Here is a 12142-nt window from a genome sequence, read left to right on the forward strand (position 1 = left end):
CTCCCCTGAGGCTCAGTGGCCCCCCGCAGACGTCTGTCCTCTGGCCACTTCATCAAGGCTCCTAAGTGTGCGCCAGGGCTGGGGAAGCTTCGGGAGGGGGCGGGAGGCCTGAGCTGGAGGACCCCTAGGGCTGTCGGTTCCCCACCCCACCACACTCTGCCCCCATGGGGCAGGGAGGAGCCCACAAACAGCCTTTCCCACCCAGGGCCCGAGGACTCCCGCCAAAGCTTGTCCTAGCCAGATGTGGCCCGCCCCTCTGGCTGGGACTCTGCGGCAGGCAGGCCTTGCTGAATGGAGGGTGGGAAGGCCAGGATCCCCCTGAGGCCCAGGAAAGCCCTGTGATGCTGGGTGGGCCTGTCACAGGGCTGGGGCTCTGGCTGGCAGGGAGGGGGGGGACTGACTTCCGGGCTGGGACCCCTGCCCTTCTCTGGGCCCTGGCTCTCGAGGGAGGTGGGTGTTGGGGAGACCGGCAGCTCCTGCTGCAGCTGTGCCTTCTCTGCCTCCCAGTATCCCCCAGGTCCTCGAGGAGCCAATCCAGCTGGGAAGGGTGGGAAGGGCTTTGTGGGGCTGTCTGCCCCTTGTCAGGAAAAAGGATGACGCGCCTTGTCCCAAGGAGTGGTTACCCCCGTGCAGAGCTTTGCACTTCAAGGGCTGGTTCACATCTGCTGCGTGTATCTGCAGAGTAACCCTGGGCGAGGGCAGCGTAGGTGCCAGCCCCCACCCCACCGCAGGCTGCTTCTTCGTCTGGGTTTTAACGTATGGTTGGTCGTTGGGAAGTTCTTGTGCCCCCTTGAGTCTAATCGTGCGCCCTTGTGGCTTCTGCCCCCACCTCCCCCCTCGAGTTTTGTTTTGCCTTCAGTAACTTCACACATCATGCCTGGTGCATTCTTACAATGCCAGTGCCTTCAGATATTTGAAGATACAAGGCTCACTCACCCTACACTATCTCCTCCAGCCAACTGGGAAACCTTCAGACCTCTGTGGATCTGTGGATGACTCCACGAAATTGCCAGATACCCATTTTATGGCTGGGGGGGGGGGGATCTTGGGGGTGGGGGAGCCAGTGTTGCAGAGTGGGGGTCACAGCCTGGGGCCACTTGCCTGGGAGTGGGCGGGCTGGCCTCCTGCTCCCCCGTGCGTTCCCTAGCCTCTCCTGGAGGGCTGATATCTCATTAGGTACCCCTCTCTGTAACCATGAGCATGTCCCACCCCCAGTTCCTCTAACCCCTCCATCTCAAACTGGCCCATCCTCTCCCCTGCTCTTTCGATGCTCAGACTATCTCGTCCAAAGCCATCACCTCCATTTGGGGGGTTGTGAAGCCCAGAGAAGGCCACTGATGTTGTCAAGGTCATCAACCTAGAGAGCGGGTCTCTAGACTCCCGTGGCAGTGCTCCTTCAGCCAGAGAGCCAGAGAGCCAGAAATAGGGGAGGGGAGGGGCGGGAGCCTGCTGGGCCTTGGCCCACGAGCTGCTTACAGAGGCCATGAGTGAGGCCAGACAATGTCTCTGAAACCCTGTTCCTGTTCTCCAAGCCTGGGCGGGAAAGATTTTGTAAACTCACATTTATGAGTTTGGGCAGGCAGGGCAGGTAAGCCCAGGGCCCCGGGGGAGAAGCCTGGGTGTTTTTGCTTGTCAGCCTGGAAGGCTCGGCCTGTTCCCGGTCTGTGCATTGGGCAGCCGGGACCCCCTTTTGGGAGAATCCACTGTCCCAACTATGCTTTGGGCAGTAGGCCTCCTTCTGCAGGCTTTAGGGTATAGATGGAGAAGTCTAGGGGTTGAGCTGGAATGGGGTGCTCTGCTGGACTCCATGAGGTGGGACAGGCAGGCTTGGGGGGGTGGCTGGGGTAGGCCTGGGAAGACTGGGCTTTGGGGCTTTCTGCACCTCCCCTAAGACAGGCCTTAGATTGAACCCCAAGCCCCCTTTCTGCACCTCCCCCAAGCCCAGGGCCGGGCTGCTACAGTTGCCTTCGGGCGGGGCCCCCTCTCCAGACCGTCTATGAGGACCGTCTATGACCAAGATTATCTGGAAGGCTGCGGGCCAGGGGCCGAGGTAGGCAAACGGGGCAGGTGAGATTGCAGAATGGAGGCGGCTCACTGCCCCTTGTCATGGGATGGGGGACCCTGAGTGAGGTCTAGTGCAGGACTGTGCCTTGCTCCCACCCCCCCTCAGTGGAAGCACAGCCCCTGGGACCCAACCCCTGGGTGAGCGGGACCCAGGCCCAGGGGCCAGTGCTGGGGCGGGGCTGCGGGCTGCACCGCCTGTGCTCGCTCCACCTCGCCCGGGCTTTGTCGCAGCTGCTCGGTCCCTGCCTCCCGGTCGTCTCAGTCTGCCTCTCTTTGAATTTTGAGATAGTCTCAGACTTCAGACAAGTGGCAAATGCAGTGCAAGGGACTCGTTTTCCGAGCTGTTTGCCAGTGAGCTGCTGACACAGTGCCCTGCCACCCCTCAGCGCTTTCCTGGTTCTCCACAAGGACGTTCCCCTACCGAACCCAAGCCAGGCAGCAAAGTCAGGGATCGGACACTGACACACGACCACGGTCTCGGCCTGGGACCCCACTGCAGCGCGGCCCGTTGCCCCCACCCCACCTGCCCATGATGTCCTTCCCGGGCCTGGGAAGAACCCAGTTCCGAGTCAGCGCCGGCGTTTGACTGGCCTAGCTCTTTAGACTTCCAGCAGGCTGGAAATCTCCGCGGTCTTCCCTTGGCTTCTGTGACCTTGTCACTTGGGATGATCCCGAGCCACGTCATGGGTAGACGGTGCCTCCATCCGGGTTGCTCTGATGCTTCCCCACGACGATGAGATTGCGCTTGTGTCTGTTCGGCAGGGACGCGCCAGGGGTGGTGTCCTGCTCTCACCGCGTCCCCTCGGTGGTGCCCCGTGATTTCCATTCACCCCGTTACCGGTCACCTTGGCTTTGATCCCTTGATTAACCAGGAGCCTGCCAGGCAAAGTTACTTCTTCCCCTTTTGTGATTTCTAAGTGTGGCGTGGCCATGTGCTTCGAGATTTGTAAATCTTCTGTTTCTCATCAGGCTTGGAATTTTTTTTCACTTATTTCACCTATCGGCTTGGGCCCATTTTAGCCGCTACTATCTTTCCATATTGTGATGCTCAGGACAACCTGGTGTTAGCCTTTGGGGCCCGTTCAGGATGGCTCTTGGGTCCCTTTGTCTGCCCCTTTGATTCCCTGGTTCCCTTTATAGTCTCTGTGTTTCTAATTTCTTTTATTTCTGGTTGTGCTTGTTCATCTCTGCCTTTATCTGGGTCTTTTCTTCCTTTCTGACTCCCTGTTGCTTTTCCCTATCTGTGTCTCTGTGTCTCTGGCTCTGTCTTTCTGTCTGTCTTGTCTGTGCTCGCTTCGGCAGCACATATACTGTCTGTCTTGTCTGTCCCTCTCCCTTCCTCTCTATCTCTTTGTCTCTTTGTCTCTCTGGCTTTCTGTCTCTCTCTCATGCTGTCGGTTTTTCTCTCTGTCTCTGGGGGCTCAGCCCCTCTCTTCCCCAGGACTCACCACTGCAGCGCCTCAGCGAGGAGTCCTGGACGGGCTGGGTTTGCGGGACGCTGTCTCCCTCCCTTCTCTGAACACACAAGTCGCCCCTCCGCCCCCTGTCCCTGAGGCTCTGGAACTGGGTACAAGGAGGGAGATTGGGAAAGAAGAACCCTCCCCCGGAACCTCAGGGTCTGTCGTCAATCGTGGCCTTGTGTGTGGCTCTGGGTGTGTAGATGGGTGTCAGGAAGCTCTGTGCTGGCGAGAGAGAGAGAGAGAGAGAGAGAGAGAGAGAGAGAGAGAGAGAGAGCGCTGCCGATGTCTGTGTTCTGCTGGCCTCTGCTGCCGAAGCTGGGAAACGGATCAGGTGGGATCCCAGGGTGAGGTGCCTCTAGGCGTGGTGCCCATGAGCGGGGACGGCTTCCCGGGGTGCCCCCTGCTGAGGGCCACAGGTGGGAGGGGGGGCTCCCAAGCAGTGTGGGTGCAGGGCTTTGCGGCGCGGAGTGTGTACCCGCATGTGGTTACAGAGGACAGACTGTCCGAGCTTGGGGTGTGGTGCCCGACCCGGTGCTGTCCAGGGTGGGAAACTGAGTCCCGTGGTAGCGGTGGGCTCGGGGCAGGTGAGACCTCCAGAAGGCTTGGACCGCCTGCCCGCCCGCTGCTCCTCTCCCATGTGTGCTGGGGTAGTGAGGAAAAGGAGATTGGACATGCTGATGTTTTCATGATGCAAAGAACCAAAAATAAAAATAAAGGTGGAAGGAGGCTTCCGGCGAGGGGGTGAGAGAGACCTGGGGGGATGTGGCCTTCCGGGGACGTGGGGAGGAAGGCCAAGGACCCTCAGCAGTAGGACGGATAAAGGAAGCGCCGCAGTCGGGTGGCCGTGTGGATGAATCCCACAGGTTGATCCCCAGGACAGAAGCTGGACAGGGAGCACGTCTTGTGTGGGGAAGTTAAAAACGCCGGCAACCCGAATCTTTGGTGATAGAAATCACAATCATAGCAGGGCGCAGGGGTGCGGGGGGGTCAGTCGGTCAAGCGGCAACTCTTGATTTCGGCTCAGGTCATGATCTCAGGGTCGTGGGATCCAGCCCTGCGTGGGGCCCCATGCTCAGTGCAGACTGTGCTTGGGGTTCTCTCCCTCCCCCTGCTCATGCCTGTGCACGCATCCCCCACTCTCTCAAATAAATAAATAAATAAATAAATAAATAAATAAATAAAATCTTAAAAAAAAAAAAAAAAAAAAGAAGCCACGATAGTATTCACTTTAGGGGAATCTTGCCCGGGACGGCCCTGAGAGAACCTTCTGGGCTGTAGCGACATGGTATATGTGGAAAATTGTATTGTGTGATCCATTTTATTTATTTATTTAAGATTTAAAAAAATTTATTTATTCGTGAGAGACACAGAGAGAGGCAGAGACATACGCAGAGGGAGAAGCAGGCTCCCTGAGGGGAGCCCCATGCGGGGCTTGATCCCAGGACCCAGGATCACACACCTGAGTCAAAGGCAGCTGAGCCACCCAGGTGTCCCACGTAATCCATTTAAAATCAGTGTCCCAGGGATCCCTGGGTGGCGCAGCGGTTTGGCGCCTGCCTTTGGCCCAGGGCGCGATCCTGGAGACCCGGGATCGAATCCCACATCAGGCTCCCAGTGCATGGAGCCTGCTTCTCCCTCTGTCTGTGTCTCTGCCTCTCTCTCTCTCTCTCTCTGTGACTATCATAAATAAATAAAAATAAATAAATAAATAAATAAATTCAGTGTCCCAGTATGCTGACCCACCTGACTGTGGGAGTCTCGGTTCCACTCAGCTCTTTCCTGGGGCACCTCCTCCCAGAAATGGGCTGAGGCCTGTCACCCGGGAAGGGGCTGGCACCTCTCGTTTTCCCCAGTCCTGGCCCACTTCTCCTGGAGGCAACCCCCACACCCACCCCCTGCTCCCTCCCCTGCCCAGACCCTGATCTCTGTGCCTCTCCCCCCACAGCCAGAGGATCTGGAGGCGCCCAAGACTCATCACTTCAAGGTGAAGACCTTCAAGAAGGTGAAGCCCTGTGGTATCTGCCGTCAGGTCATCACCCGGGAGGGGTGCACCTGCAAAGGTGAGGAGCTGGTCAGACTATGGGGGATGGGGAGCACGTCATCATGGGAATGAGGTGGCCTGGGGCCCAGGCACATGTCTTTGGGTCCTGGCCTGGTGCCAGGTTCTCAAGAGGTGGGGAGTTGCTGAGCACACCAGAAGGCAAGCTTGTGGGTGTGTATGGATGACATGTGGCAGGTGGTGGGTGGCATGGAGATGGCATGTGGCTTGTGTGTGGATGCTAGGAAGGCAGCATGTGGATGGCATGTGGAAGGTGTATGGCTAGTAGCGTGTGGTGTGGGGATGATGTGTGGTTGGCATGTACTGGGTGTGTGGATGGCCTGGGGAGGGTGTATGAGTGGGGTTGTGGCTGGCCCATGGATGTCATGTAGTTGGCATGTGGCGGGCGTGCACAGGGTGTGTGGTGCTGTGTGGCAGTCATGTGGATGACATGTGGAGGTCCCGTGATTGGCATGTGGCGGGCATGGGGAAGGTGTGTGTGTGGCGTGTGCCTGGCACTGGGAAAGATACCAAACTTAGGGGTGAGTTTAAGAGGCCTCAAATCAGACTGGAGGGAAGGCCTGGTGGCTGCTGGGCTTCTTTAATCACTGTCATCATGTGCTTCTGAGACGGCCTGGGGTTTGGCTCTCACTGTAGCTGGACAAGCCAGTGTCTTGCCCCAGATCACACATAAGATCAGCAGGAGGCCCCTGCGCCCCATCTCGGTGGCTGACACCTCCCCCACCCAGCTGCCCCACAGAGGCCCTCCTCTGCCCCCACCTCCTGTCAGTCTCCAGGGCCCCTCGGTATAGTTGAGTCCTTGAGCTTCTCAGGCTGCCGGCATCTCTCCCCTGGCGGGCGGCCCGCTGCCCCTGGTCTCCTGACCCACCCTCTCCAACCCACCGTCCTCGCCAGCTCTCAGCCCGACTCCAGGCAGATCTAGTTCTGTCCGTTCCCTGGAAACGGTCTTGGGAGCCCCCACTGCCCTCAAGACAAAGCACTGACCCCTCCCTTGCCAGCTCTCCGGCCCATCTCACCCCCGTGCCCCAAGCCCATACTCACCCAAGCCGCACCAGCTCGGCTCCCGAATATGCCAGGGGTGGCACACATGCCAAAGCGGCCGGGCTCTTTCTCACCGTGGGCCTTTATCACGTGGCTCTACCTGGACTCTCCCCTCCGCCTGTCCCTCCCCGCCGAGGTGTCCGGGAAGCTGGGCCTCAGCGCCCAGGGAGCCCTCAGCCAAGTGCTGGGTATTAGAGCCCTCACGTGGCTCTCCTGCAGTGCTCGCAGGCCCAGCATCCGGCAGGTGCCGCTGTCACCCTCACTTTACAGGTGAGGAAACTGAGGCTCAGAAGAGTCCAATCTCTTGCCAAGGCTCACAGCTGGCTGGGTCCTGGTGGGGTTGTCAGGGGCTGTGCTCTCTGGGGGAGGGAAGTCTTCCTAGACAAGGAGTTTGGGCTGCAGGACGGAGCGGGGAGAGGGTGGGAATGTGCGCGGCGAAGACACTCTGGGCACGTCCTGCTCCGGCCAAAGGGAAGAGGTCAATGGGCCTTAACCCAAGAGCTGGCACCCCCAGACAGGTGGAGGGGGCCAAAGGGACTTCCGCAGTACCAAGGTCAGCCGCGTGGTGGCACCCTCCTCCTGCGAGGTCCGACTGCGGCGGTGGTGGGAGAGGGTAGGAGCTGGGAGGATCCCAATTGCTGGGGGCGGGTTTGGCATTTTACCTGCGTCACCGCGGCCACCTGACCCCGCCCCCTGAACCTGCAGCAGTTAGCCCCCCTCAGCCTCCCCGACCCCCACCGGTTCCTTCCTTCCTTCCAGTGTGCCGTCCCTTCACCCCAGTGACCGCCAGCGCTGCTCTGATAGGAGGCAGCACAGGCCTGGGGCAGAGGGAAGTCCTGGCACTCGCTGTGTGACCTTGGGCACATCTGTGGCCGCATGTTCTGTGATGGTCTGTGGTCCTAGGCTCCTCAGTTGACCTGGCTGGAGAGCCTGGGTTGGGGAGGGGACGTGGCCCCCATGGGAATGGAAGGCTCCCAAGGTGAGCTGTGGGTTTTCCCTGGTTCGGAGCCTGGCCCTGCCTGCGTGAACCAGAGTGGAGGGCAGGTGGCCAGTGGGCTGCCAGGCTGGTTTGGCAGCTCTGAGCGAGTTATTGAGAAGCGGGATGAAAGCTGGGACTGAAGTCCAAAGGCACCACCAGGTGTCAGGACTGGGCCATGGGACGGGCCCGCAAGGGAGGACTGAAGACTCCCAGCTCTGCAGGCTCCGGGGTGCATTCTCAGCAAGAGCATTGGGGTCACCAGGTGTGAGGTCAGGGTGGGGCCACTGGATGTACTGGTGGGAGACGCAGTTATGAGCCAACTGTCTGTGCTTTGGAACAGGGAGGTGGCACAAGATGGATAGCCCCCCTTATCCATCCACCCATCCATCCATCCATCCATCCATCCATGGCCACCAGGTATGGTCAGACAGGTTGTTCTCTGGCTAAGGGGATGATTGTGGACTAAAATCCAGGTCAGATTTTGTTCGCCAAGCCCAGGGTTTGCTGTGCTCTCTGGTTCCTTCTCTGGTCTTCAAGTCTGGGGTTACAGCGTGGCTACCCTCTGGATTAGTGGCTGGGGGTGGTGAGGGGACAGGGTGTATGGAGCCTCAAGGCTCTGGCTCACAGTCCCCACGGTGCTCACAGCGCTGAGGGAAGTCCTGCAGGCAGGGGCAGTGAGGACACTTTCCTAGATCCAGAGAAACTGGGGCATTTGTCCTGTCTCCCTCCGGCTGGCCTGCTCTCGAGCTCCCCGCCTTCCCGCATTTCGCTGTCTAATGTAATATGGCAGAGGGGGTCGGGGTGGGACCCAGGGGTGGGGTGGGGTGGGGAGAGGAGTCAGGGAGCCTGGGGTCTGGTCTGGGGGACTCACAGATGGACAGTGCAGACAAACTAAGGTGGCAGGATGTTGGGGCATAAGTGTGACCGATAAATAGGCGAAGAAGAGGTCACCGTGAGACGGCTGCCGGGCTTCTCCTTTGCTGAGCCTGTTTCCGCCTGTGTACCATGGGGTTAATGATAAACCCTGCCCTGTGTCCCTGGGGGGTGGTTACTGTGGGGAACACTGAGGTTCTGTGTGTGGCTTTAACACGAATACCAGTGTTACGGACTAGGGCTCCGTGTAGGGGAGATGGACGGATGAGACCATGGGAGGAGAGGAGGCCCCGGGCCTTTGTTAGTGGCTCTGCCACCCACAGGCTGTGTGACCTCAGATAAATCATGTCACTGCTCAGGGATTCAGCTTCCCCAACTATAGGGAAGGGGCTGGACCGAGAATGCTCACTGAGGCTCAGACAGTGAGGGTGGGGGGTGGGGGGAGGCCCGGAAACTCACTCAGGGGCTCTAAGGGCTCGATAACTCTCCCACTGGAGGCGGCCACTTCACCCCTGCATACACCTGTGTATGCATCTGATGATTGTGCACCTCTGGGCTGGATGTGGTGCCAGGAACTGGTGCCAAGACCCAGCCCCTGACCTGGGAACATAGACTTGCCATCAGACAATCACAGAATGTGGCGGCAAAGACGACGTACAGGTGCGTGTGAGAGGTCCTCTCTGACTTAGCAGAGATTTTCCTGTTGGGCTTTGTCAGGGAACGCAGATAGAGGCTGGGTCTTGAGGGTTGTGTGAGAGCTTCTCCGTTCACACGGTGGGTTTCCTAGAGCTCCTTGGGGCAGTGCTCTAAGGAGTCTAGGGCCTTGCCAAAGGCTGAAACCCCAAGGGAAGAGACTAGAATGCCAGCTCAAGAGCCCAAGGGCTGCCAGCTGGGCCTGGATTTGGGGTTTGACTTAGTGTACTTCTCTTCTCAAGGCCTCTGATCAGCCTGGAAGGTAGGGGGAAGTCGTCTGCAGTTTCCCCAGAGTGGGATGCACTTGGCACTTGGGAAAGACAGTTAAGCTCTCAAAGGGACAAATCTACCTAGAAGCCCTTACTGGTTGGATTTGGGGGAAACCTTGTTTCAGGGAGCTCTTTGTCCTCTGTTACTTCACTGGGGACCCCAGCTTCTCCCCTCTGTCTGAGGACCTCTTGGGAGTCATTGGAGACAGCCTGGTAGGGTGGGAAGACCCTGGGTTCTAGTCCTGGCTTGCCTTAGTCTTGTTCTGTGCCTGGCTGTGTGAGCTTGGGTGAGAAATTTAACCTCTCTGGGCCTGGCATTTGAGCTTCTCTAAAGGATGGATTGGACTAGATCAGAGGCTCTAAATTGTCATCCAAAATTTTGAACTGTAAGTTTTCTTTCTTTCTTTTTTTTTTTTTTGGAGGTACTTTAGGTACCTGAGAAGATAGGAATAAGGAGAAATCCAAGGGGGAAGGCTTGAGGGGTTGGGGCCCTGCAGCCCCTGCCCACCTTAATCAGAAGAGTTGTGGTTTTAGCAGTTAAGTGTATCGGGAGGCGGGATGGATGGTGGTCTTGCACTTGGCCCGGACGTCCTGGATTCATATTCCAGCCCTGTCCCTTATTAGTAAGAACGTGAGCAGGTTGTGTCACCTCTAAAAGCCTGTCACCTCTCCTTTAAAATGAGACACATGGCACACCTCCCTCCTCGGGTTACTTTGGGGATCAAATGAGATAATATGTACACATAAAGGGCTCAGAACACAGCCTGGCACAGAGCATGCATTTAGTAAATGTTAACACAAGTTCGCTGAGGTTCCACGTAAGAGTCCATCTGCATGAAAGTTTGAAAACTGCTGTATGGGATGATCTAGGTTTCCTCTTGCTTGAACTTCAGAGCCACATGGACTCCCCCTGACCATCCCTTGAGATACCTTGTATTAAGTTGCGGTTCCCCCGGCCAAAGAAACAGAACCAACAGGATGTGTGGATGGGTGGATAGATAGGTAGGTAGGTACCTGATGGATGGGTAGACAGATTATTTATTTTAAGGACTGGGCTCATGTGATTATAGGGGCTCGGCAAGTCCAAAATCCGCAGGGAGGGTTGTCAGGCTGGAGACCCAGGGAAGAGTTGCAGTTCAGGCCCAACATCAGTCTGCTGGGAGAGTCCCTTCTTGCTTAGGGAGATCAAGCCTTTGTTTTATTCAGGCCTTCACCTGATTGGACGAGGCCCACCCACGTCGTGGAAGTCTACTGATTTATTTATTTATTTAAAAGATTTATTTATTCATGAGACACACAGAGAGAGGCAGAGACACAGGCAGAGGGAGAAGCAGGCTCCCGCATCGGGACTCCATCCCAAGACCCTGGCATCACAACCTGAGCTGAAGGCAGATGCTGAACCCCTGAGCCACCCAGGTGCCCTGAAGTCTACTGATTTAAATGTTAATCCCCCCCCAAAAAAAACACCCCTCAAAAAACCCCTTCATAGAAACATCTTGGATAACGACCAACTATGTGGGTCTGATAGCCTCCCCGAGCTGACACGTGATGTGAGCTCTCACGCACCTCCAGGCCGGGCCATGGAGCTAAGCAGGGCAGGGAGGGGCCGGGAGGCCGTGCGGGCAGGTGGGTGGCTGGGCCAGCCTGTCTGGCAGCTGGGGAAGGAGCGGAGGCCCACTGGGGGTGTGGGCGGTTACTGCTGGGGTCAGGTGCACACCGACGCTATGTGCTCATTTTCCGAGCCGAGGCCAGGAGGAAAAGGCCATTTAGATCGCAACAATGTTGGCTTCCTGTGTTCCCGGGAGGCAGGAAGCCACCTCGGGACAGAGTACCAGCAGCCCGGTGAGGCGGGAGCTGGCTCAGCGCTGGGGTTGGGGGTGCAGCTCTCCACCCCGGCAGGTAACCTGTGGACCCTTCCACACTCTGGGGCTCTCAGCTCCCTCTGAGGCCACCGGCTCAGACAGTGATAGTGTGTGTGGGGGGGGACAGTGACCCCTGGGCAGAGATGAGGCTCCCAGGGCTCCGTGGAGCTTGGGTTTGACAGGGTCACTCCCCAGGGGGCTTCATCTTGCGGGGTCACTGGTTTACAAGGTCCCGGCCCTCGGGGGGAGCTGGGGAGGCCACGGTCTGCCCAGGGGGGGCGGATCCTGGGATGTGTCTCTGGGGAGGACGCAAGCGTGAAGCACACCGGGATGGGAGGGCCGCTGTTTTCCTGCCCTTGTCCCCCTGCCCTGAGGAGCGGGACCCCGTGGCGCGGGCATCCCTGTCAACCGCAGGCTGGGAGTTCCCCCCACCGCGTCTGGGATGCGATCAGGGTTGGAACTCGGGCTTCCTTCCCTCCCCTTCCTTCCTTGGAGGAAGAGGCAGGTGGTGAGCGATGAAGAGCCCAGGGGTACCACAGGCTCTCACCGCCGGCAGAGGCTTGAGGACCATGTGTCCCAGGGCTCAGCGACCTAGGGGACCTTGAGGGAACGTGGGTGGACAGCAGGGCGTGCTGGGGACCAGAGGGTGCGGATGACTTGCTTCAGGTCACATAGCCGTATGGTGGCACCCGGGACTAGAACCGGGTCCCCCGCTAGGAGGCCTAACGCCAGCCACGGCCTTGCACGCAGCCCAGGCTGGGCCAGCCGGGTCTGCGGAGCCCGTCAGTTGTCACAACGACGCTGTGAGGCAGATGCTATTACGGGCCGCGTCTTAGAGCTGA

At 58.4% G+C, this 12142-nt stretch overlaps 1 protein-coding gene across 11 annotated transcripts in view; it reads left to right on the top strand.

The window, feature by feature from the left end:
- TNS1 (tensin 1) overlaps positions 1-12142 on the top strand; it is a 204346-nt gene that overhangs the window by 14449 nt on the left and 177755 nt on the right. For all 11 annotated transcript variants that reach the window (XM_077885485.1, XM_077885494.1, XM_077885487.1 and 8 more), the window contains one exon: positions 5470-5584. In XM_077885485.1, the coding sequence (XP_077741611.1) occupies positions 5470-5584 (115 nt within the window). Of the gene's footprint in view, positions 1-5469; positions 5585-12142 lie in introns of those variants that run through there.

Source organism: Canis aureus, chromosome 36 (genome assembly GCF_053574225.1).
Source record: "Canis aureus isolate CA01 chromosome 36, VMU_Caureus_v.1.0, whole genome shotgun sequence".
Taxonomy (NCBI): domain Eukaryota; kingdom Metazoa; phylum Chordata; class Mammalia; order Carnivora; family Canidae; genus Canis; species Canis aureus.